We start from the raw sequence: 24,461 nt of genomic DNA, 5'->3' as shown, positions 1-24,461 counted from the left end.
TTTGTTTATGTCTGCTTTGTTATGATCCCTGTGTATCTGCTTGAACTAATTGTGATGAAGTTTGGTAGGATTTCTTTGATCCATGAAACACTGGGTAATTCTGCTAGTAATAAAACAAGACATGTTTATAAGTAAATGAAAACAAGTTCATTATACATATATATCTCATAACTCCTTTTCAGATAATGCTTTATGAAAATATAAACTTTCCGACTTAATATTGTTTTACAAGAACAATGAAAGTTAGAAGCACAAATATACTACATTGTATTGTAATTCTTTTCTTCTGAAAATAAATAGTAAATAGATAAATAAAATAATAAAATAAAAATAAAGTAAAAAAATAAATAACAATAATGTTATACTTCAACTTCTCACACACACACACACACACACCGCGTAGTGTAGTGGTTAGCACGCTCGACTCACAATCAAGAGGGCCGGGTTTGAATCCCGATAAGCGGCGAGGCAAATGGGCAAGCGTCTTAATGTGTGGCCTCTGTTCACCTAGCAGTAAATAGGTACGGGATGTAACTCGAGGGGTTGTGGCCTTGCTTTCCCAGTGTGTGGAGTGTGTTATGTGGTCTCAGTCCTACCCGAAGATCGGTCTATGACTGGCTGGGTGACCAGCAGACGACCGAGGTGAATCACACACACACACACACACACACACACACGGCATCTGGAATTATAAAGGATGACTTGCCCTTAATGAAAACATACTGTTAATCTTTTCATAATTAAAAGTCCTCAATTATTCACCTACCTACAAATCAAGTAGGGATGACTGGGTGACAGTTTGGCATGAATGCTCTGTCTCCTTTCTTAATAATGGTGACTCTACTTCTTTTAAATCTAATCATGTTGTAAAGACACCCAGGAACAATTACTTAATAATGTCCTTACAATCTGTTAATACTTTCAGATATGTTTTCATCTGGCTGTCATTCATATAATACATACAAAAAACTTATCCTATCTTACACATAAATACTTTTCACTCCCAAGTTTTCTATTGGTATTATATGAATTACATGAGTATATATATATATATATATATATATATATATATATATATATATATATATATATATATATATATATATATATATATATATATATATATATATATATATATATATATATATATATATATATATATATATATATATATATATATATATATATATATATATATATATATATATATATATATATATATATATATATATATATATATATATATATATTGTTAATTCACACCATTATATGTCAGTATTTATATAGAAATATATATATATATATATATATATATATATATATATATATATATATATATATATATATATATATATATATTGTTAATTCACACCATTATATGTCAGGATTTACAATGAAATATATATATATATATATATATATATATATATATATATATATATATATATATATATATATATATATATATATATATATATATATATATATATATTGTTAATTCACACCATTATATGTCAGGATTTACAATGAAATATATATATATATATATATATATATATATATATATATATATATATATATATATATATATATATATATATATATATATATATATATATATATATATATATATATATATATATATATATATATATATATATATATTGTTAATTCACACCATTATATGTCAGGATTTACAATGAATATATATATATATATATATATATATATATATATATATATATATATATATATATATATATATTAATTCACACCATTATATGTCAGTATTTACATAGAAGAGTGAAAAAATTGTGCATGGAAGAGGAGGAGGAGAAAGGAATGTTTATGAATGGTAGAGGAATACAGTGATGGAATGATGAATTCTAGATGAAGAAACTAACACAGGTTATAGCTAATAAACTTATATGAAACTTTATAAATCAATTTTTTTCTTAATCTTTGCATAAATATAAGTATTTATTTCTAAAAAAAGGTGAAAATTTTATAAACAGAGATCTTTATTTTCATATTAAAAAGCATATCCTGAACAAGTGCATATGGTTTCATGATTAGTAAATATTGCGTTTAAGAGAGAAATAACATTTGTCACAGCTGCTTTTGTTGACAACAGGACAATGCAGCTTATGAGGGAAAGATTTACACCAGAAAATCCCCTTCACCCAACCAGTCATTAATTAAACCATGATGAAGCTCCCTCTTACCTGAACTTTCTGTTGTCACAATAACAATCCCAATTTCTATAGAGAATCTTATCGCAGCCACTCCATTATGGATATATGGCATCTAAGTATCAATAACTTAACTAAGGAAGGACACATCACAGGAATAACCCCCACAGAAGGATTGTAAGCTTTACAGATCAATTTCATTTAAAAAATTTTTGACAAGAATTTACTTTTACACAAATGAAATAAATTTGCCTTTTACCCTGACCTCAATGCAAAAAAATTCATTTGTTAATAGAAATGAGTTAATAAATGAAAATCACTTGAAAATATCCAATATAAAAATCTACAGTTGTTCCTGAATTACATGCTTTCATTCATGACAAGTCAAAGAGCATAACCCACTTGTATATTGAGATTCATATGCATTAACGATCTGACACTACTCTGATGGCACTGTATAGACGTCAAAGGTTTCTCCATCTAGTTCCACCTGGAACTGTCCACTTTCTAGTCCAGCCACTGATAGTTGCTGAAGGTGGTTAGGGGTAATAGACCCTTCTAGCTGTATGTGTTCAGGCACTGATACTAATTCGGTTGATGGGAAATGTCCACCTATCCTGTCTCTGTATTCATCCTCCTCCTCTACTTCCTGCTTTAGAAGTAACTCCATTGTGGTGGTAGTAGTGGTGGTGGTGGTGGTGGTGGTGGTGGTGGTAGTAGTGGTGGAGGTGGTGGTGGTGCTGTGGTGTAAAGATGGCTCACCTGTTCTAACATCAGAGTCGGCCTCAGAGAGAACAATAATGCACTGGCCACCCTGTCCACCCAGACCCATCCCTCCATCATCCACTTGTACCATTTGTATACCTTCCACTCCTACTAGGTATTCTTCATTAGCTGTTGTGTCGCCCCGTCCCTCAGCCAACACATACTGTCGTTGTAACCCCGAGTCTGTGTCTGGTGTGTCAGGGTTGGGTGAAGCTAGCAGAGGCACCCCACGGGTCATTTCTGGGTGTTTGTATTTTCTGTGTCTTTCATAAGATAGACGGTGCAGGAAAAGTGCATCAGGGCAGAGGGGCAGCGCAAAGGGCCACCACGACCTGCCCTGGGGCCATGTTGGCGAGCATGTGCTTTCAAGTGGTGAATCTTCCTGAAACGCACGCCACATGCACTACACTCAAAGGGTTTCTCCCCAGTGTGTATGCGTACATGTTCCCTGAAGGCAGCACAGCGAGTGAAGGCCTTAGAGCAGAGGCTGCACCGCCAGGAGCGGGCAAGGCGATGTGTCTGATTGTCGTGCATCAGTAAAGCAAAGTTAGTGTGGAAGCGTTTCCCACACTTGGAACATGCATGGCTCTTTGCCTCGTGGCGCAAGCGATGAGTGCGCAGGTTGCTGGGGTGATGGAAAACTTTGCCACAGTGGTCACATGCATAGGTATTGCCAGCATGCAGCTTGGCATGGTATGCCAGGGCTGATTTAGAAGAGAAATGTTTGCCACACTCTCTGCAAGTCACTTCTTCTCTAGGACGGCCCAGGGCATCCTCACTGCCAGGCACCTGTATCTCAACATTATGGAAGTCACGTAGGTGGTTCTCCCAGGCACCAATTCTTGCTAGTACCTTGCCACAGAACTGGCACTCGATGGTACGGTGTGAGCGCTGGTGTTCCTTAAGTTGTTCCCCCGTTGGGCACACCTTCATGCAGAACTTACACAAGTGGATGATGCGGGGACGCTTACGGTATTGTCTCTTGGGCTGTGGCTTGCCCTCCTCCTCCTCTTCCCCTGGGGGTGTGATCCTCCTGGCAGTACATGAGCTGTCAGGAGTAGCTGTACGGTTTCTCTTTGAGATCTCAGCCAAACTAAGGCGCATCTTTTCAGAGAGGACAGGCACTCTCTTGCCAGGCCCCCTCGGCCGAGACACCTGCAGGGCCTGTAACACAACACATTACTCAATGCATGAACTAAACATAATTAACAGACCACTAAGCCAAACTCCATTCTATTGACTACCACCACCACCAATGATACTCCTGCCACACAATGCCATGTAATTCTGTTGTTACAGGGCTGTAAATCATTCATCTTCTCCATCAAGAGAAGATAGGGAAAGACAGGGAAGCCAAGACCTAGTTGTGTGCATATACAGGCTATGTAGACACAGCTGCAGGACCACACAGCCTGAACATATATATATAATGTAGCAAATAGTAGCAACTCAGATACTGCCCTCATACCACAACCACCACCATCGGGACAGATCTTCCACACAAGATTTCTCAGGTAGTGCATACAAGTGTTGCTAGAACAAAAGCCACACCACCACCTTGATACAAAGCAACAACAAAAGAATTAAATTTGTAGAATATATCCACTGAGGCAGGGACCTACACAACCTGAATGACTTGGCCTGAACATCACTTGCATATGCATCTTGTCAATGACTAAAAACGTCCCAACAAAAGGACTAAAAGTTCTTTCCTACAATAAAAAAAATGTTTTAGGAAGACAATCATTTCCCTTTCAGGCACTATTAGGCAGGTAGACCAAGTAATACAATGCCTTATAGTATGAAATTACAATAATATATAATAGTAAGGACAGTAAAAATATAGTATAATATAAAAAAATATAATATTTTTGATAAAATAATCAAATACTACAAATATAAAAGTAAGGATGATTTTTTTTGTACTCTTTTGCACCAAATTCTATCCCTTCACACAGTCCTAAGGAGATGTGAAACCAGCTTAAGGCTGATGCAACTCCTCCAGCAGACCTGAGGTGAGTCAGTAGGACAGAAACCATAATTAACCCAGCCTGCCCTGAAGTGACTCTAACCTTGGAGTCTTGATCACTGGGATGAATGAGGTTGGGAACCTGTGGCACCTGTCTCAGTCTTCCTAAGAATCTTAAAAGTTGACTTGGCGACTAACAAGTGGGTTCCATATTCCTGACCACAGACAAGCGCAGAAAATGAGGTATGAAAATTCAATTTCGGCTCATCACTAATTTTGACAAGCATAATTCAAAATTTCTATGTTGAGAAAAGGGCTGGAGAAGCAGTGCAATAATGAAATAGAAACAGTACATGAATAACAGAAGCAAGGAGTGGATGACCTAAAAGGCTTTATGAAGCAAACAGATCTTAAGAAACTACTTGCTGTACAGACAGCTAACATCACTTCCATACATTGGGAAGCCATTCTAGTTTTTTTCATCCATTTATTAGATTGAACAGGAAAATCTTAACTGTGTGTTTGTCCAAAACTTAGGTGAATTGCATGTATATTTATGTATAAAGAAGTAAAGAAAACTTGCCCAGTTTTTTTACTAGTGATAATGACTGTATATTAAATATTTAATTATCTTATTTGTCATTCCTTTTATATACATCATAAGAATTTTAGATTGTAGTCTTTAAGAAAATTGGCACAGCTGTACCCACACCATGACTGGATCTTGGGTGAAAATTTAAGAATAGTTTTATCATAACTTCCAGCATTGGAAAAGAGTTCACCTACAATCTCTTAGATTTGGTACGATAGACACTACTTTCTTACGCGGAGTATTGTTACTCTGTGTACGGCGGTGGGTGTTCCCAAAGCCCTCCGCGCACCCAGTCCGCTCCTAACACAGCTTGGGGAGAGACTCACGCTTCGCCTGGCATCTCGCTTGCCTTGTTCTGGCTGGCCCTTGTCTTCCTGCAGTGCTGTGACCCATTGCTGTGGTCCTTACACAGCCAGTCCTACTTCTGCACCGTCTGACTCCAGTGGTCTAGACTCTAATTCCTCATCACGGCCGCCCGCTACCCAAAGTTTCACCATGGCCACTACCAGCTACCAAGCTTCCAAGCTTCAGTAAGCATGTAATTATCAATAAAATACCAGGAGTAGACCCAAGTTGTTTCTACTCCAGCAACACCAGCACGTATTGATGGTGACAGCGGTGACCGCCAGCAGTACTTTCTGGTGCCATCTACATCCCCGTGATCGTCGCTGTGCCTCCACCTTGCCCCAACCAACTACCCTGGCTATCTGTTGCTGGCCAGTTTTCTGCAGCCCTAAGGAGTTTTAGTGGAGCTGAGGACTACTCAACACATCTCTGCTACTTAATAAGTGTCACCTGTCGTGAGTAAGACTTTCTAAGTTTAAAGGTTATTTTTCTATAAATTTTTTTGTGTATGAGTAAGTTGGCGTGCCCGCACAAATGACCTGCCATATTGTCTTCTCCTTTGAACACAGTGCTCTGATTGGCCCCTAGTGATGTCGAATGTTGTGATTGGTCGCTATGACAAAGGAGCTTCCTGATTGGCTCTGAGCAGACGCCATATTTGTTTTTCTTGGCTAAGGTACCAAATACTTATGTTTTGCTAGTATACACATATTTTTTTCAGGAGAAGACCCAAGTTGTTTCTACTCCAAAAACACCAGCACGTATTGATGGTGACAGCGGTGACCACCAGCAGTACTTTCTGGTGCCATCTACATCCCTGTGATCGTCGCTGTGCCTCCACCTTGCCCCAACCAACTACCCTGGCTATCTGTTGCTGGCAGTTTTCTGCAGCCCTAAGGAGTTTTAGTGGAGCTGAGGACTACTCAACACATCTCTGCTACTTAATAAGTGTCACCTGTCGTGAGTAAGACTTTCTAAGTCTAATGGTTATTTTTCTATAAATTTTTGTGTGTATGAGTAAGTTGGCGTGCCCGCACAAATGACCCACCATATTGTCTTCTCCTTTGAACACAGTGCTCTGATTGGCCCCTAGTGATGTCGAGTGTTGTGATTGGTCGCTATGACATAGGAGCTTTCTGATTGGCTCTGAGCAGACGCCATATTTGTTTATCTTGGCTAAGGTACCAAATACTTATTTTTTGCTAGTATACATATTTTTTTCAGTGAGTACACACCTATACATTATCTTTTTGTCAGTGCTGACTGCTATTACATTATTGTGCATGTATTAATGTTTTGGTGTACATTATATGGTGTGATTCTTTATTACATGTGCATATATCATTATTTATTTATTTTCCGTGACTTTGCCCTGACACGCAGTTCTGTTTGTGTCATATTTTAGGGGTAACTCCTATGTTCATGTTTTCTTTTATTGTGCACTTACCATAATTATTTTAATTGTCAACTTTTCATAATTATTTCATTACATTCTTATTTATAGTTATATTAACGTAATTAACCCCTTCCGCAACAATTTTTTAGTTAAAAACGTTTCTTTTTCAAACTAATTTTTTTTCTTATTTTGGTTCCATATAGTATTTTTCATGCTGATTATGAAAACAGCTTGTAATTACTGTTTTTCCAAATTTTTGTGGTTAACTTTTTATTTTGAAAATACCTTTGTAGACATATACGAGTTAACTCGTCTTCCTATAAACTCCAAGCTGTCCCCTCACCTCCCTCCTTCTCCTCTTCCTCCTCACTTGTCGAGAAATATTCATTGTCTGATGAACTGGCAGTGTCATCAGAAGTATTCAAGCTTCTGAGGGAAGGTTCATATTTGCTATCTTCCTCAGAACTAGACATTTGGGGTGTAAATTATTTGAAAAGGGTAAAAAAAATGAGTGGTAATGTGGATGAAAACAACACCCATGTGACGACAGTGGTTGCCGGAGCAAGTCTAGTAAGAGCGTTCTTGAAATCCCACCGCTCCTCCCTGTCGTCTCTGTCAGGTGTACAATTTGACGAGAATACTCGTTTCACACGTAGAATGGGTTAGAAAGGCCCAGAATCGACGAGTATATACGTCTGTGGCTGGTTTTTGAAGGTCAAGTTTTAGACTAGTATACTCGTCGACAACTGAAAAACGGAACATTTGGTGAAAACGAATATATATGTCTGTAGCTGGTTTTTGAAGGTCAAATTTTAGATGAGTATACTTGTCGACGACTGAAAACGGAACGAGTATACTCGTTTCTGCCGAGGAAGGGGTTAATACAGCACTTTATTAATTTTATGGTGTAAATTATCATTATTATATCTCTTGATTATTTTGAAAATGTACTTAGTATAATTTCATCTTATTTCATTTTTTCTCCTGATACACTTATGGTCTTGTTAAGTACTTTTGTACTAGTGTTAATTTTCACAGAGTGAGTGTTTAGCAAACCTGTATTTTGAGTGTGCTTGTCTAACCTGTCTGTGACTCAAGTTGTTGTCATTGTTTACCTACATGTACACACAGTACATCTATACGTGGCCAAACACAATTTCTCTTCGAGTGGTAACTATATATAATATTTTTTGTGTATGCTTTTACATAGTGGTAAATCTTATCATCAACAGTTTGTCATAATGTCTGATCCTGTTGCTTCAACTACTATAACTCTTACTATGTCTGCTACTAATACTTTTACTCCTACTGTGACTGCATCCCCTACAAATGTCACACTACCTCTTACATCTGTAGCATCACCAGCTATTAAACTTCTACAACATGACTCTTTCATTCAGAAATTCAGTGGAGAAGATACTGACACATATTCTCCGGCTCAAATTTTACAGCTAAGTGAGGATGTTCTTAGTAACTCTCAAATTCACTCAGGAGCTAACAAAATTAGCTTTGTACGTTCTCATCTTGTCCCTGGATCATTGGCTAGTGACCTTATGACTGCTATAGCATTTGACCCTAAAGTTCTAAACTATGATTATAACCAGTTTAAAGTAAACTTTTTGCAGATCTTTGGTGTACCACAGCCAAAAGATAATTTTCAATGGGCATTTGATGCTGCACAGACAATGTTACACCACTTTGGTAATACAGATTATAGGAGGGCACAGGCTCGTTCTGCACAGTTAGCTAACCAAGCTGTTTCTTCCCTTAAAGCTTCTTCTTGGTTACAAAATGGTACCTTAGATGAGGAATCTTTTCATCTTATAATGGAGTTTCAATATTACATACAATTGCTGAATCCAGAGGAACGTCACATTGCCTCTACCCTTCAGTACACAAAAGGTGAAAGTCTTTTGGACTTTTCCACTAAGTTAGCAGTAAAACTGCATAGCCATCGTCCAGCGTACGTTGCGGCTACTTCTGATTCTACTTCTGCTAGTTCAGGTGTTACACCTAAGGAATCAATTAAGCAGAAGACTAACCCTGTTGTATGCCAGTATTGTCATAAAACTGGACACATACTACAACGTTGTTTTCTAAAACAACGTCACGAAAAAGCTAATGCTCAGTATAACAACACAGCTTCATCAGTGAAGTCAGCATCACGCAGTGACCATGACACTCGCTCAAGGCAGTTGTCTAGAGATCCAAAACCACAGCGTTATAGGTCTTGGTCGCGTGGTAGTCACTCTGATACCACTAAACCAGCGTTGTTGCCTCCACCTTACTATTGTATGATCCATGGCAGTTGTACCCATTCTACTGTGGAGTGTAGAACTATACTTAGACTCCAAAATGAACAAACTGTCACACCACAGTCAACTTTTCAACAGGCTGCCTTTCACAAAGCAAAGGACTAGCTACACAACCTAACACAGTATCACCATGTGTTCCTTCTTTAATAACTACTGTTTCTCACCATCAGAATTTTCAATGCTATACCTACAGTACACCATTCTCTGTATGGACACAGGTACTGATGTTAGCCTAATCACTGAAAGTGCATATCTTAAATTGTTTCAGTTATATCAGCTTTCTTTTTAAACATGTCAATGCATCTTCAAAGGTGTTGAAGGTTCTTCTTTACACATTCCAGGAAGTATTCTCTTACCTGTTTCTTTTCACCCTCATGACTACTTTTTTTGCAAACTTTCACATGGTTTCAAATTTTTTCTTGCAGTGTGATGTTCTTTTTTTGGCTTTGATGCACTTGCAGAAAATGATATTTCTCTTCATCCTAAACATCAGGCACTTTCTTATAAGGATGAACTTTTCTATGCTACATCCAATCCTAAATCTATTTTAACAGTCACCTCCAAACGTGCACACTTTGAACAGTCACCTTTGCCGAGGGTCAAAGAGTCTTCCTTGACGAGGCACCTAACTGTTCCAGCTGCTAATGCAGTTGACTCGAAGTGTTCTGTATCCGCACCTAGCATGAGTGCAACTGTTGTTATTGGTGACCGATATGTAGGCCTTACAAGTGCTTGCGTTATATCAGTGCGTGTCAAGGATGCCCCTTTTGGTTCCTTTGTGTTATCGCACCCTGACACTTCAAATGTGAAGCATCTTGCAGTAGAAGGGACCTTGTCGTCTATACGCAAAGGTAATGTTACTTCTGCCTTAGTCACAAACCTTACTGGCTCTTCTATCACCCTTAGAGATGGACTTCACTTGGGTTCATTTACAGTTATTGATTCAGATTCATTGCAGGATTTCACGACATGTGTAGCAGCTGTGTCTTCACAGTCTTCTACTCAAAGTTCTCCTGAAGAAATTGATTCTCAGCTTGAGCCTCATGTACAAGTCATGGACTTGACTTACTTGTGACCCACAGGGAAGCTTTTGCTCTTCCTGGTGAGCCTCTTGGTGTTACCAATAGAGTTGAGCACCACATTGATTTAAAACCTGACACACGTCCAGTGTACGTGCAGTCATATCGGTTACCTCATTCTCAGCGACAGATTGCTGATGAGCTAGTTCAAAACATGCTACAAGAAGGCATTATACAGGAGTCTTATTCTCCTTGGAACTCACCCTTACTCCTTGTAAAGAAAAAAGACAACTCTTATTGTGTTGTCATTGACTTTAGAAAAGTTAACACAGTGACAAAACCAGATCATTATCCCTTACCAGTTCTTTCTGAGCTTTTACAGAACATTGGCAGTGGGAATACAGTATTTTCAACCCTTGACATTAAATCAGCATTTTGGCAGATTCCTTTATCAGAAAAGTCGTCCTGTTACAGCTTTCTCTACTCCTACAGGCCACTATGAATGGCTACGCTGTCTAATGGGTTTACGTAATTCTCCTCTGACTTGTCAGAGACTAGTCAATTCTATGTTCCATGGTCTCATTGGTAATGGTTTATTTGTGTACATGGATGATCTTATTCTTGTCTCTAAAGATACTGACACTCATTTGCAGAAGTTAACTCAAGTTTTTTCAAAAATTCACAACAGCTGGCCTTAAGCTTAATTTGCCTAATTGTCATATTTTTTAGATCACGCATTGAATTTTTAGGACATGTTGTGGATTGCCAAGGAATTCATACAACCTCAGATGAAGTTAAAGCTATTCAAAACTTCCTACTACCTACTACTACAGCACAAGTTAGTTCATTTCTAGGTCTTGCCGGTTACTACTGTGCATTCATCAGGAACTTTGCATCTATTGCTCACCCTTTGAACAAGCTTAAAAAGAAAAATGTACCTTTTCAGTGGACTTCAGAACAACAGCAAAGCTTTGATCAACTTAAGACTTGTTTAACACAGCCTCCTGTTCTAGCATTTCCTGACTACTCCTTACCTTTCACAATTTGTACCGACTTATCATCATTTGCTTTAGGAGCTGTCTTGATGCAACAAGTTAAGGGTCAACACCCACATGTTATTGCTTTTGCTAGTCGTGTTCTCAACACAGCAGAGTCTCATTATTCTGTAACTCACATGGAAGCACTCGCTGTAGTGTGGGCTCTCAAGCATTTTCGTGATATTATTTACAACTATCCAGTCACTGTCTATACTGATCATTCTGCTGTCACTCAACTTTTCTCAGGAAAGAACCTTACAGGTCGACTTACCAGATGGTTCCTAACAGTTGAGCAGTTTCAAGCAGAGATTAAGTATCTACCTGGACGTGCTAATCTAGTTGCAGATGCTCTTTCACGTAACGTTGCTATTGCTGCAGTGACACATGTTCATAATTTTTCTCACCAGGACTTAACGTTAGCTCAACGTAATGACCCCATTTGGAGTAAAGTCATTTACACACTAGAATCTGGTGATGAAACAAATTTGCCCAAATTACCTATTTCATTTAAAAGAGTTTGATATTCATAATGACATTCTCACGCGTACAGTACAAGTTTATGACCGTGAAGTACAACAAATTGTCATTCCTGAATCTCTTGTCCCTACAGTTTTGCCTTTTGTTCATGATACAAGCAGGTCATTCAGGTAGAGATAAAACTCTTGCTATGGCTCGCCTTAAATATTATTGGCCTAAAATGTGTCGACATCACTACTCATGTATCTCAATGTGTTTCTTGTGCACAGCATAAAGGTAACACTAGTACAGTGCCCATTCTTGAGTATCCTACACCAGCAGGTCCTTTTGATACTGTTGCTATTGACTTATTGCAGCTACCATGCAGTCGACAAGGTTCTTCTTACGTCCTTGTCTGTGTAGATTACTTCAGCCACTTTGTTGTGTTAGCTCCTTTGCAGAACAAGTCTTCTAATGCTATTGCTCACGCTTTAGTAACACATCTTTTATGTCCATATACTACGCCAACTGTTTTGCTCAGTGATAATGGGACATAATTAAAAAATGAAATTTTGCAAAACATTTGTAAACAATATAACATAACACAGACTTTTGTCTCTGTACAGCATCCAGCCTCTAATGGTATAGTGGAACGTGCAAACAAAAAAATTCTAGACGTCCTTCATCATGTAGTAAGTCAACTTAACGATTCCTGGCAGGATTGGCTTCCACATGTTGCTGCCTCTATTAATGGATCAATTAATGCTTCTACAGGTAAAACGCCTCATTATATCATTTATGGCTCAGAGAAACGTTTACCTTATGATCTATTGCTTCAGCCTCGTGTATACCAGTTTACTCTTTAGACGATTATGCAAAAAAAACAATTAAAAGCTTTTCAGATTATTCATGAGTCTGTACGACGTAATCTTCAAGCGTCTCATACTGAAATGATCCAGTGTCAAAGTTAATGACATTGTTTATAAATCTACTCCTGAACGTCAATCAAAACTCAAACCAAAGTTTACAGATCCTTACCGTTTTGTTGAACGTTTGCATGGCAACAAATTTAAAATTCTTTGCCCAGAATCTAACATTTCTGAGATAGTTCATGTTGATCGTTTGAAGAAGAGTAATGTTTCACTGTCACCTTCTTCTTCCACTTCTACACACATGCCTTTACAGACTACACAGTCTTCTACAACATTCACTTCTGAGTCTTCACCTGTTGTTACCTTATGTCCTTACAATTTGCGGACACGTACAGGTGTGTGAAGTGTACTTCCTAAATTATATCATGTTGTATTGCATTGTATTATATTATATTTTTATGTGCTGTCCCCACATGACACATGGGGAGGGATTAATGTAATGTAGGTAATATTTTTTTTTACTGTAAATTTGCTGATTTATCAGAAGACATGTTTCATGCTTGTCAGGCCTTAGCACACAGGCGTGGACCCTAGGGTAAATCGTGTGTTTAGTGGGGGTCCCATTTACAGTCTCATTTTTTTTTACATTCCATTTTACTTTTTTATTACTAAATTTACTAACATTTTGGCATTGTCCCTACCTACATATTTTTTTTTTGCTAGTGTCAGTTCTATTTATTATATGTATGTAACTTTAATACTAATATCACATTCATTGCATTTTGCTTTAGCAAGACCTCTTCTGTCATGCATTGTTATCTGCTCTATCCGAGTTGAATTAGCTACGTACTCAACTCATGGTATGTAGATGATTTATGATATTTATAGTTGAGTGTTTGTTTGTTTTTTGTTTACATTTTCATCTTTTCATGATTTTCACTTATGCTCAATTGCACTATATCTATATCTATATCTATATCTATATATATATATATATTGAAGAATTATCACATGTATTACATGTAAGAAACAATACATATGACATACATTTTATTCAACATATGTAACACATTTTTACACATATGTATAGCCTTTCCAAAGCGTTTACTCTCGTTTGGCAAACGCTTTTTTAGCCAATCAGCGTGGAGCAACCCCATCAACCTCATGGAATGAGATCAAGAAGGAGTTACATTTTGAATTAAACTGAATAGTTAGACGTATGTTAGGCCATAGAAGTGGGTACTGTAGATGTAGATTAACGTTTACATATTGTGCGGCATACTGAAGAGAACCGATATAAAAAATATAGCGTGAAATAAATTAAGGAGCTGGTGGTAGCTGGTGACATGTCGCATCTATCCATCCTTGTTGTGGGTGTTGTCTGATTCCATACTTCTAGTCGTGACTTCGATACAATAATGGAGTTACTTTTCTATTATTAGGTGAAAAAATGATAATATTTTTGCAAATCCTTATATCATAAAGTAATGAATGATGGTAAAAATAGATTATCTGCTAATTATTGATGTAATTCAATTATATAGGCATCAGAAAACCGTAGCCATACATCTACAATGGAAAACCTTCAAAACAAGCCCGCATAGATCAAACCACTTCCAGGACTGAAGACCTGTTGTTTTTGATGAGTAATGCGCTGCTTGGCCCTCGGCATATACAAATGATGAAACACTGGTGACCTATAATACTCCCCATCAAGGAATAAATCTCCAAACTCTTCCACTATGCTGCTGTGTTTATGTCTTGATCACAGTGCTGGCTCAGACGACTGATGTGTACGATAACTTCTCCCAGGGATTGAGATCACAATGACAGAGTCATCTGGCACCACCGACGGTGTCCTCAGCACTGTCCTGTTCAGTGTGAACTCAAACATGTTTGGCCTTGCGGTGACGCTACTGAAAACGCCTTATGTAACATTGTTCTTTATATTTATCTGTCATTACCACAACTGTGTAAATCTTTGATCAATAAAGTATCTTACTTTTAAAATTGCATCAAATTCATATATTTAGCCATGTTATAATTACAATATCATGTTATTGCTGTTCATCTGCGAACTAACTATATTTTCTTAATTGTTCCCACACTTATGTGATATTTATTTTGCTCCGTGCATTGTATGAGATATCTTATTATTATTATTATTATTGTCTTTTGAAGTGCTTATGTATTGACTAGAATGCTCAGTGAGGACACCTTCGTTAGCATGGTCGAGCAATATGATAAGACACTACTTTCTTACGCGGAGTATTGTTACTCTGTGTACGGCGGTGGGTGTTCCGAAAGCCCTCTGCGCACCCAGTCCGCTCTTAACACAGCTTGGGGAGAGACTCACGCTTCGCCTGGCATCTCGCTTGCCTTGTTCTGGCTGGCCCTTGTCTTCCTGCAGTGCTGTGACCCATTGTTGTGGTCCTTGCACAGCCAGTCCTACTTCTGCATCGTCTGACTCCAGTGGTCTAGACTCTAATTCCTCATCACGGCCGCCCGCTACCCAAAATTTCAAAACGGCCACTACCAGCTACCAAGCCTCCAAGCTTCAGTAAGCATGTAATTATCAATAAAACACCAGGAGCAGATCCAAGTTGTTTCTACTCCAACAACACCAACACACTTAAGAAAATTGGCACAGCTGTACCCACACCATGACTGGATCTTGGGTGAAAATTTAAGAACAGTTTTATCATAACTTCCAGCATTGGAAGAGAGTTCACCTACAATCTCTTAGACTTGGTCTGAGAGAGCAGTGTCATTATATCTCCTTCAAGTCTTTGGGTGACATTGATCCCCTTCAAATTTTGAGCAGCATCACATCTCTTTCCAGTCTAGGAGTAGGATCAGATCCCCTTCACATCTTTAAGTATCATTAGATCCTCTTTCAAATCTTAGGATAGCATCAGATCACCCTCAAGTCTTAGGGTAGTATCAGATCCACTTTCAAGTTTTAGAGTACCATCACTCTCTCCTTCAAGTCTTAAGGCAACATCTGATCCTCTTTCAAGAATTAATGTAGCACTTTCCACACCTTCTTCACAATCCCCTTTTACTAAGAGTATCTGCCTATCGTCTCCTAAGTCCCCAGCCTCACTTGTGTCCCTTTCAAGATCCAGCACCTCCTCAAATAAGTCAAAAGGTGGGTAAGGGACATGGGAGGAGGGTGAGGGCTGGGGGACACCCTGTGAGGCCTTTTCCACCTTTATCTTTTGTACTTTAATGCTATTTAAGGTGATGCTGGGCTGCAAGCTGTTGGACGGTGTGGAATATAAACCTGAAAGTTGCAAATGGTGTAAACTGGAAGGGTGTGTCAAGTGTAAACTGCTAGTGGGATATGTTGAGTTTAAACTAGATGAGTGAGTTGGAAGTGAACTGGAAGGGTGTACTTGATGTACAGTAGAAGAATGAATTGTGTCTAAGTTACTGTTCACTACCATCCTGTCTGACTGAAGGGCTGGAGGAGAGGTGGGAGGGTGTATTTCAAGTCTAGCATGGCTGTGAGTAGCATGAATAGTACGGTGATGTTGCAAAACAGAACGCTGACAGAAAGACCGACTGCAAACATGACACGTGTATGGACGGCAGCGACGGTGTACCTGATTGAGGTGCTTGTGTAGCTCCTCACGCAAGAAAAATTTGGCAGGGCAGCGTGGACAGCACACCTGACGGTCTTTGTGCCGCACCTGGTGGCTGGCTAAGTTCCGTGGATGACTAAATATTCGGTCACATTGGCCACATTTGTACACACGACCAGAATGGGCTGCCAAAAAGTGATTATGTAAACCGCCAGCTGATGCATATTGCCGGCCACACTTACTACAGGTGTGGCAGTGTTTCGCTCCACTCTGCCCCACTCCATGCACCACCTGTAGATGACGGGGCAGGGCACTAGGGCGCGTCACCACCAGGCCACATTGGGGGCAGGTGTGGGCAGCAGTGTGGAGGGCTGCTTCATGTGGTGATGCTGATATGACACCACACCACTGGCACCACTGTGGCACATCACCCTCCTCCCCTTGACCCCCCTCCCTGACTGCTGCCATCGTCACCCCCTGAAACAAGGAGACTCCACTAAGCTACAACCACCACAATATTCCTTTACATCACCTCCACCACCAACTGCCTATTGTACACACAGCAGGTGTGGCCAAGTACGACTAGGAATCCCTCTTCATAACCAAGACCATCACCAATGCTTGCTTGCTCTTTGTGATATATACAACAACAATAAGTTGCAAGGTAGAAGTCTAAAAATAGAGAAATCTCAATAATTTTATGTATGTGAGTGCACTACTGTGAAAGGTAAAGACAAAGCACCTTAATGGAAAATACCAAGGAGAGACATCAAATGGTTAACATGAACCAAGTACACCACCTAATACTCTACAGCCATCACCTTACCTGGAGCTGGCACACACACCACAAAGCATTTTCACAGGTGATAATAAACAATCTGGGCAAAGAGCACTGAATGAATCTAGTCACTTCCATTCTAAGGCTTTACATAGCCAAATAATTTGTTAAATACAATTCATATGTATTTAACCCTGTCAATACTGGGACACATTTTTACCTTGAGATTTGTGAATGATTAGACTATTTTATTTACATTAGGAAGGGTATATGGAGGTCAAAATAGTAATGGCCAGTCTTCAATATTTTGATCCCAACATGAGTTTCTGAAGCCGTATAGAACCACCAAACAGTAAGCAGAATAAATGTGAAAATGCATCATGGTACTGAAGAGGTTAACATTAAATTTGTACTGAAAATAAAGAAAGTTCCAAAATCCTTGTCCTGAGAGAATGACGGTGAGGTTTTGCAGATCAATATCATGAAAAAAATGGAGATCAGGCAAACATAATCACATATGACAAAATAGGAATTGTTTATTTTTTAAAATTATCTGGCTCTTTCTGTCAATTTCATGGGTATCAAGTGTACAAAACTCATTCTTAATGTGGTGCTTTTGTCTCTTTACTGCAGTGACTGAATACTGATTGTTAGATTGATCAACTTACTTTAGAAGGAATTTCTTCACTATCCTCCTGGTCATCCTTGTCCTTTCTCTCCTCTTGTTCATTCTTGATCTCATGTACATCTTCTCTTCTAGAAGACACTTGTTCATTTTCCTCCTCTTCCTCTTCTCCCTCTATTGGGATAGAAATGTTACTCTGATCATCACCACTGTCAGTTACTAATTTTACCATTGATAATTTCAGTAGAGAGAGAGAGAGAGAGAGAGAGAGAGAGAGAGAGAGAGAGAGAGAGAGAGAGAGAGAGAGAGAGAGAGAGAGAGAGAGAGAGAGAGAGAGAATAAAATAAAATGTAGTGCATTCATTATTATAATGTAAAAAGTTCCTTAGTAATGATGTTATAGCTAATAGAAAACTACCATCATTACCATAAGTCTTGGCTTTCCTCCTTGTGGTAATGTCAGCCAAAAATAATCACACAGATGATAACTAAGGATAATAAAAATTTAAAGGTAAAAGTATTATTACTACTACAACTATATTCATCTGCAAGTACAGTACAGTAAAGCCACATATACTCACCTAACATCTTTGTTACCAGTTCACCCAACTTCTCTCCAAGTGACTCTCCTGCCACAGCCTGTGGTAAAACATCTTTGGCATTTTTTGGTGGCCTTCCAGGACCTCTGCCCCTTCCCTTTCTCCTTCCCCTGCCTCTTCCACGACCCCTTCCTCTGTGGCCAGATGACAAAAATTATATTACTAGTTGAGAGAGAGAGAGAGAGAGAGAGAGAGAGAGAGAGAGAGAGAGAGAGAGAGAGAGAGAGAGAGAGAGAGAGAGAGAGAGAGAGAGGAAACAAAAGTTGGCAAAACACATACATAACTATTATATTAATTAGTTGAGGTGGTACCTGTAAGGAACATCCAGCATGACAAAGACTAAGTAACAGTTGAAAGGGAGGCAGAAATCACAACAATTTAACAAAAAGCCTGTATCTGCAACTAGATGAATGCACTTGAGTAAGTACAACCAGTTAAAATGCTGCCAATGTAAATAGATGTAAAGTCAAGCCAAACCGACACAACCAGGTAAACACAGTGGACCTGCAAACTCACCTTGCCCGGCCACGGCCCCTGCCTCGCCCTCTACTGCCCCAGCCCACTAGCCAGGCATTATCATAGGCTGGATTGAACTCTGGGTCGTCAGGCCGGATACCCTGGTCCTCCGGCCTCAACTCTTCCTCCTCCTCTTCTTCCTTGAATCGGAACACATTTTCCGTATCTTCATCTGACATCGCCTCCTCCTTAAGACAGATGCTTGGTTCAGCAACATTCTTGATTTGGCTGTTTGTTGCTGAGCTTCCACTTTCAGGTTCCACAGATTCTGAGTGGAGACATGGATAATGAGAGACCAATGTGTACAGGTAAGGTTGTACTATAATCATGTACATGTAATACACGAAAGAAAAAGTACTGAGTGCTATGCACTATTGGATCCTGTGTAAATATTGATGTGAATGATGGGAGAGTGATGAATAAAGTAAACAAAGAGACAGTACATAAAGGTGGCGCTGTACCATTACTTGAGCAATCTTTAGAATTATTTTCACAGGTCTATCTAGCATAATTGAATTTCTTCCACTATTGTTTTGTATAGCATGTTTTTGGTAAAACGTGGACTATTCATATAACAATATCACAGTGCTGTAGTTAAATGACATGCAGTTAAATACATACACATACACATACTTAGAATGACATCCTCAGCATTTTGTAGGTTCAGACGTCTTAGCAGGGACTTGTTGTACCAGCTTGAGAGGGAGTTTTTGATCACCTCAGACCTCTGCCTCAGTCCGTCCAGCTCCTCCAGCAGGCGGAAGCAACGCCGACACAGGCGATGTGACTCTATCTGAAGATATTTTTCATTTCACATATTTTTTCTCTGATAATTAAAATATGTTATATATATATATATATATATATATATATATATATATATATATATATATATATATATAAACATTATTAACAGTTATACAATGTTTTAGAGTTAAAAGGAATGCAGCATTTTTCATTTTAAGATAAAATGAAGATGCTTAAAAACACAATTATTCAACTAATATATAATTCTTATATCAATATTCTTCTCCAAATACTTACTGAATTATCTGTAAATTTAGACGAAAATCTTTCATAAAAAAAAAAAAAAAAAAAAAAAAAAAAATCAGAATACGTTCTTTACTAATAGAAGAACCCTTTTTAACAGATGTTAAATGTTTTGAGTTCCTAGGAATGTTGCATAGATTAGTTTTCATTTTAAAATAATAAATAAAAATAGCAAGACAAAATAGTAAACAGCAACAGTATCATACCCCACTCTCACCTCAAGCTCCTGCAAGGGTGTCTTGATGGCCTCCTCCAGCAGGGGGGCCAGTGGGGCCTGCAGTGGGTGAGATGTGGAGGAACCTGAGCCATGGAGGAGCTGCTGGATGTGTGACGCTGGTGCCTCCTTCACATGTTTGTCACACACCTTTAAGGAGAGTGACAGATGCAGTGTGCTATATGTGTTAAGATATATTTATGTGTAGTATGGTTATTTATTTGAGGTTTTTCTTCTTTCTTGTGGTGGGTGAAAGATGCAAGGTGTCAGTGTGTGTTTTATGTGAAGTACTAGATGTGTCAAGGTGTGTTTGTGTGGTGTGGTGGGGACCTGAGGATCTCCATCTTTCTCTTCCTATTTGTTCTTTGTGTCTCTCTTTAAAATTGAGTGGATGGTACAGTTTGCTATATTAAAAAAAAAAAAAAAAAAAAAAAAAAGATAAATAAATAAATAAATAAATGGCAAAAAGTTGTCAGATTTGTTCCTTTGTTCTTTGATTTTAATTTTTGATGCATATTTATGTACTTATAATTACCAATTTGAATGTTTACTTGACTGAGTCAGGTTCATATCTCTTGCTTTCTTATATTATCCATGTACCTTGTCTTTTTAAAGTTTTCATACTTCCTACTGGGCTATACAGTACACCTCTTCATATTGTCTTCTCTTAGTACATTTTTTGCCTGTAACCTCTTAATATGATGAGCATGCTTCACTGTTTGATCTGCTGCAGTCTCTGACGAGACAGCCAGACGTTACCCTACGGAACGAGCTCAGAGGTCATTATTTCTGATCTTCGGATAGGCCTTAGACCAAGCACACACCACACACCGGGACAACAAGGTCACAACTCCTTGATTTACATCCCGTACCTACTCACTGCTAGGTGAACAGGGGCTACACGTGAAAGGAGACACACCCAAATATCTCCACCTGGCCGGGGAATCGAACCCCGGTCCTCTGGCTTGTGAAGCCAGCGCTCTAACCACTGAGCTACTGGGCGTGTGTGCATATCTGTGTGTAAATAACACTAGGTCAAATCCTAACTTCATCATTGCTATTACCATCATAATTATTGCCATTACATATTGTACTCACCAGACACACATATACAGATGCTATGGTTGCATCACTACTGCCACCTGCTTCAGCACTGGTAGTGGCAACACAAGCAACAAAAGTAGTAGTACCAGCAGCAACAGTAGCACCAGTGGTAAAAGTTGTTCTATCAGTGGTGGCAGCAGCAGCGGCAATTGCAGGGTTACCACTCTCCTGGTCTTCAACACACACCACACTCACCCTGCACTCATCACTCATCTCTGAAAGCAAGGATACATTGAGAGAGAGAGAGAGAGAGAGAGAGAGAGAGAGAGAGAGAGAGAGAGAGAGAGAGAGAGAGAGAGAGAGAGAGAGAGAGAGAGAGAAGTAAATGGAAAGTTCAAGTTGATGGTGATATTGGTATCTGAAAAAAAAATAAATAAAAAAATAAAATAAAAAAAAAATAAAAAAAAATAAATAAAGCTATATATATCCAAATCCTCATTTTCAATTTTATCTTAGAAAACTTCAAATTCAATGTCTCTTCATTAATGAAAAGTACTATTTTAAGTTGAACAACTACATTTGATTTTGAAAGTTTAATATTTCAACATACTCGAAATTCAAAAACAAAAATTTATCAATTGTTACAGTTTGGAATCAAAAGTATGGGTGATACTGAACAATCGATAAGGTGAGAAAATAGTTATCGGACCACTGATAACCCGATACTATTGTCGTTGTGGTCAGTTATCGAGTTACTGAAATTATCTTAGAGAATCTACTGGTAAAAGGAAAAATTGTAATGAAAAACATGAAAATCTGTTATAGTTTTGGTATCTCATGATTATCTACAGATTTAAATCGTATCTCCTAACACAGTTATTAACTAATCTTCATTCTGTTTTGGCTTCCTGGAATGAGAAATTTATGATGCAAAGAACTGCTTGAGATATTGCAACACATGTAACAAAAAGTAAACATTTGAGAAAAAAAAATGCTTAAAAAATTTGCCAAAAATTTTGATATATATATGAAGGAAGTGTGACCACAAAGTTGTTCAGTACAGGTAAGTCAGATAATCAAATGTTAAAAGGCATCACCTGTAATGAAAAGCAGCAAAATCTAGCTCCAGTTTTGTATATTTCAAAATTATTTACATATTCAAACTGCATCTCCTTATATCTAACCTAACCTCAGTGGCGTATCAAATTTGCCGGCCTTCCCAGGAGTAATACAATATTACAATGCACAATATCTCTTTAAACTTTTATATATATATATATATATATATATATATATATATATATATATATATATATATATATATATTTATTTATTTATTCAGACCAAATTTTATTGAATAAACACGAAACTATAGTACGATAGGACGTGTTTAAGAATATGAGCTTAGTCCTTATTAATTATGAATAACATGCATAGGCCTAATAACGTAAAACTGACAACTGTGACAGCCAAAAGTGTCCACCGGGACGGACCGCCTCCGCCACTGCCTAACTTATGTTCCACTGTCGAGAAACTCCTTACCAGTAACTGTTTTGGTAAGCTGCATCTCACACCACTTTTCCTTCATGCAATACAGACTGGTACACTGCTGCCCCCAACCACCACAGCATTCCAGCCTATCACACAAGACACACACAATGATGACAGCCTCATCCGGCATCAATACAAAGCAGGAAACATATATGTCCCCACTAAAGATTTCATATTTCCGAGCAAAACCACAACAAAGGGAATACATTTTAAGGGACACTTCAATCAAGGAAAAATACATCATGTGAGCCCTGAACTAATCACCGAAACACTTTTTTCGCTTTTGTGTGCTAGGATAAGTTGTGTTAATAAGGAGCTCACCGTGCAATAAGTCCGCAACATATCAAAAGGTGTAAGTCAGGCTGGAGTGTAAACACTAAACAATGATGGCTGGCTGAGGCGCCTCCTGCCGCTGATTGGAGGGCTGGAACGTACTCGGCGAGGCTCATTGGTTCTTACTAATCAGCGGGAAATTCAACATGTTTGCTTCGACAAGGAATAGAAAAGGGGAAAATAAATGATTCAGTAATTATTAGAAAGGATGAATTGAGCACCGACATCCTGCTACCGTCCACTTTTTTTTTTTTTTCCATGCAGTATCTTTGTCAATTTACTAACCTATATTTCTCTTTTTTTCGTATTTCTTTTTCAAGGGGAACACAAATTAAGAAAAAAACAAGAACACGTTGAATATAGATCTGTGGCTCACTAAATATAACACATTAATAATTTAGAGTTCAACTGATATAACATACCTGGTTTAGATACATTAGTAAGTTAGAATAGATACCCATCAGTACTTTTAGTTTTCTATAATATTTTAAATTTTCTACACGTTTTCATAGGCAACTCAATAACTTCCAGCAATATGTACTCCTGTTTTATTTATTTACTTATTTATCTTTCTGCTTTCTATCGCCGATCTCAGCTATACCTTTGACATATACACAGACATACATGATACTGCATTAGGTTCAGAATTGAGGTCCTCACCAATAGTAACGCAAACGCCTTACACATCTCCAAGGGGAAGCAACCAAGGTTACTCTGTCATGAGGCCCTGAGGTTTACGGGTTTGAATTCTGGCAACTGTCTGAAGATAAGGCATGTCAATTGTCAACTTCAAAGCCCTCATGTAGGAGGCACCGTTCTAGCCATGACAGAGTAACCCAGCCGTTCCCAACCGGTGTGCCGCGGGACCAAAGGGTACCGTGAGATTTACTGAGGGTGCCGCCAAAATTCAGGACAAAAATACCAACACACAAATACACACACACACACACACACACACACACACACACACACACACACACACACACACACACACACACACACACACACACACATTCTCTCTCTCTCTCTCTCTCTCTCTCTCTCTCTCTCTCTCTCTCTCTCAATTCGATAAACAAATGCCAGTCAACACACATTGCACATAGTTCATAAATATCATCAGCCATGCTGCTACACAAGTGTGAGGTGTTACCACTCTCTCTATATATATATTTTCTCATCCTTCAGTTTCCCATCTGACAGCAAAAGC

The 24,461-nt window shown here is 38.4% G+C and overlaps 1 protein-coding gene across 1 annotated transcript; it reads right to left on the bottom strand.

Moving 5' to 3' along the window:
* Positions 1-1,955: 1,955 nt before the first annotated feature.
* On the bottom strand, positions 1,956-23,341 carry LOC123514599 (myoneurin-like). The gene is given in 9 exon segments (XM_045272567.1): positions 1,956-3,263; positions 3,266-4,121; positions 17,992-18,122; positions 18,529-18,680; positions 19,063-19,330; positions 19,696-19,855; positions 20,330-20,476; positions 21,425-21,645; positions 23,243-23,341. Coding segments are annotated over 8 exon segments (2,565 nt in total). The 5' UTR covers positions 21,644-21,645; positions 23,243-23,341; the 3' UTR covers positions 1,956-2,631.
* Positions 23,342-24,461: the final 1,120 nt, after the last annotated feature.

This window comes from Portunus trituberculatus, chromosome 38, assembly GCF_017591435.1.
Source record: "Portunus trituberculatus isolate SZX2019 chromosome 38, ASM1759143v1, whole genome shotgun sequence".
Lineage (NCBI taxonomy): Eukaryota > Metazoa > Arthropoda > Malacostraca > Decapoda > Portunidae > Portunus > Portunus trituberculatus.
This window is presented reverse-complemented; position numbering and strand designations above follow the sequence as displayed.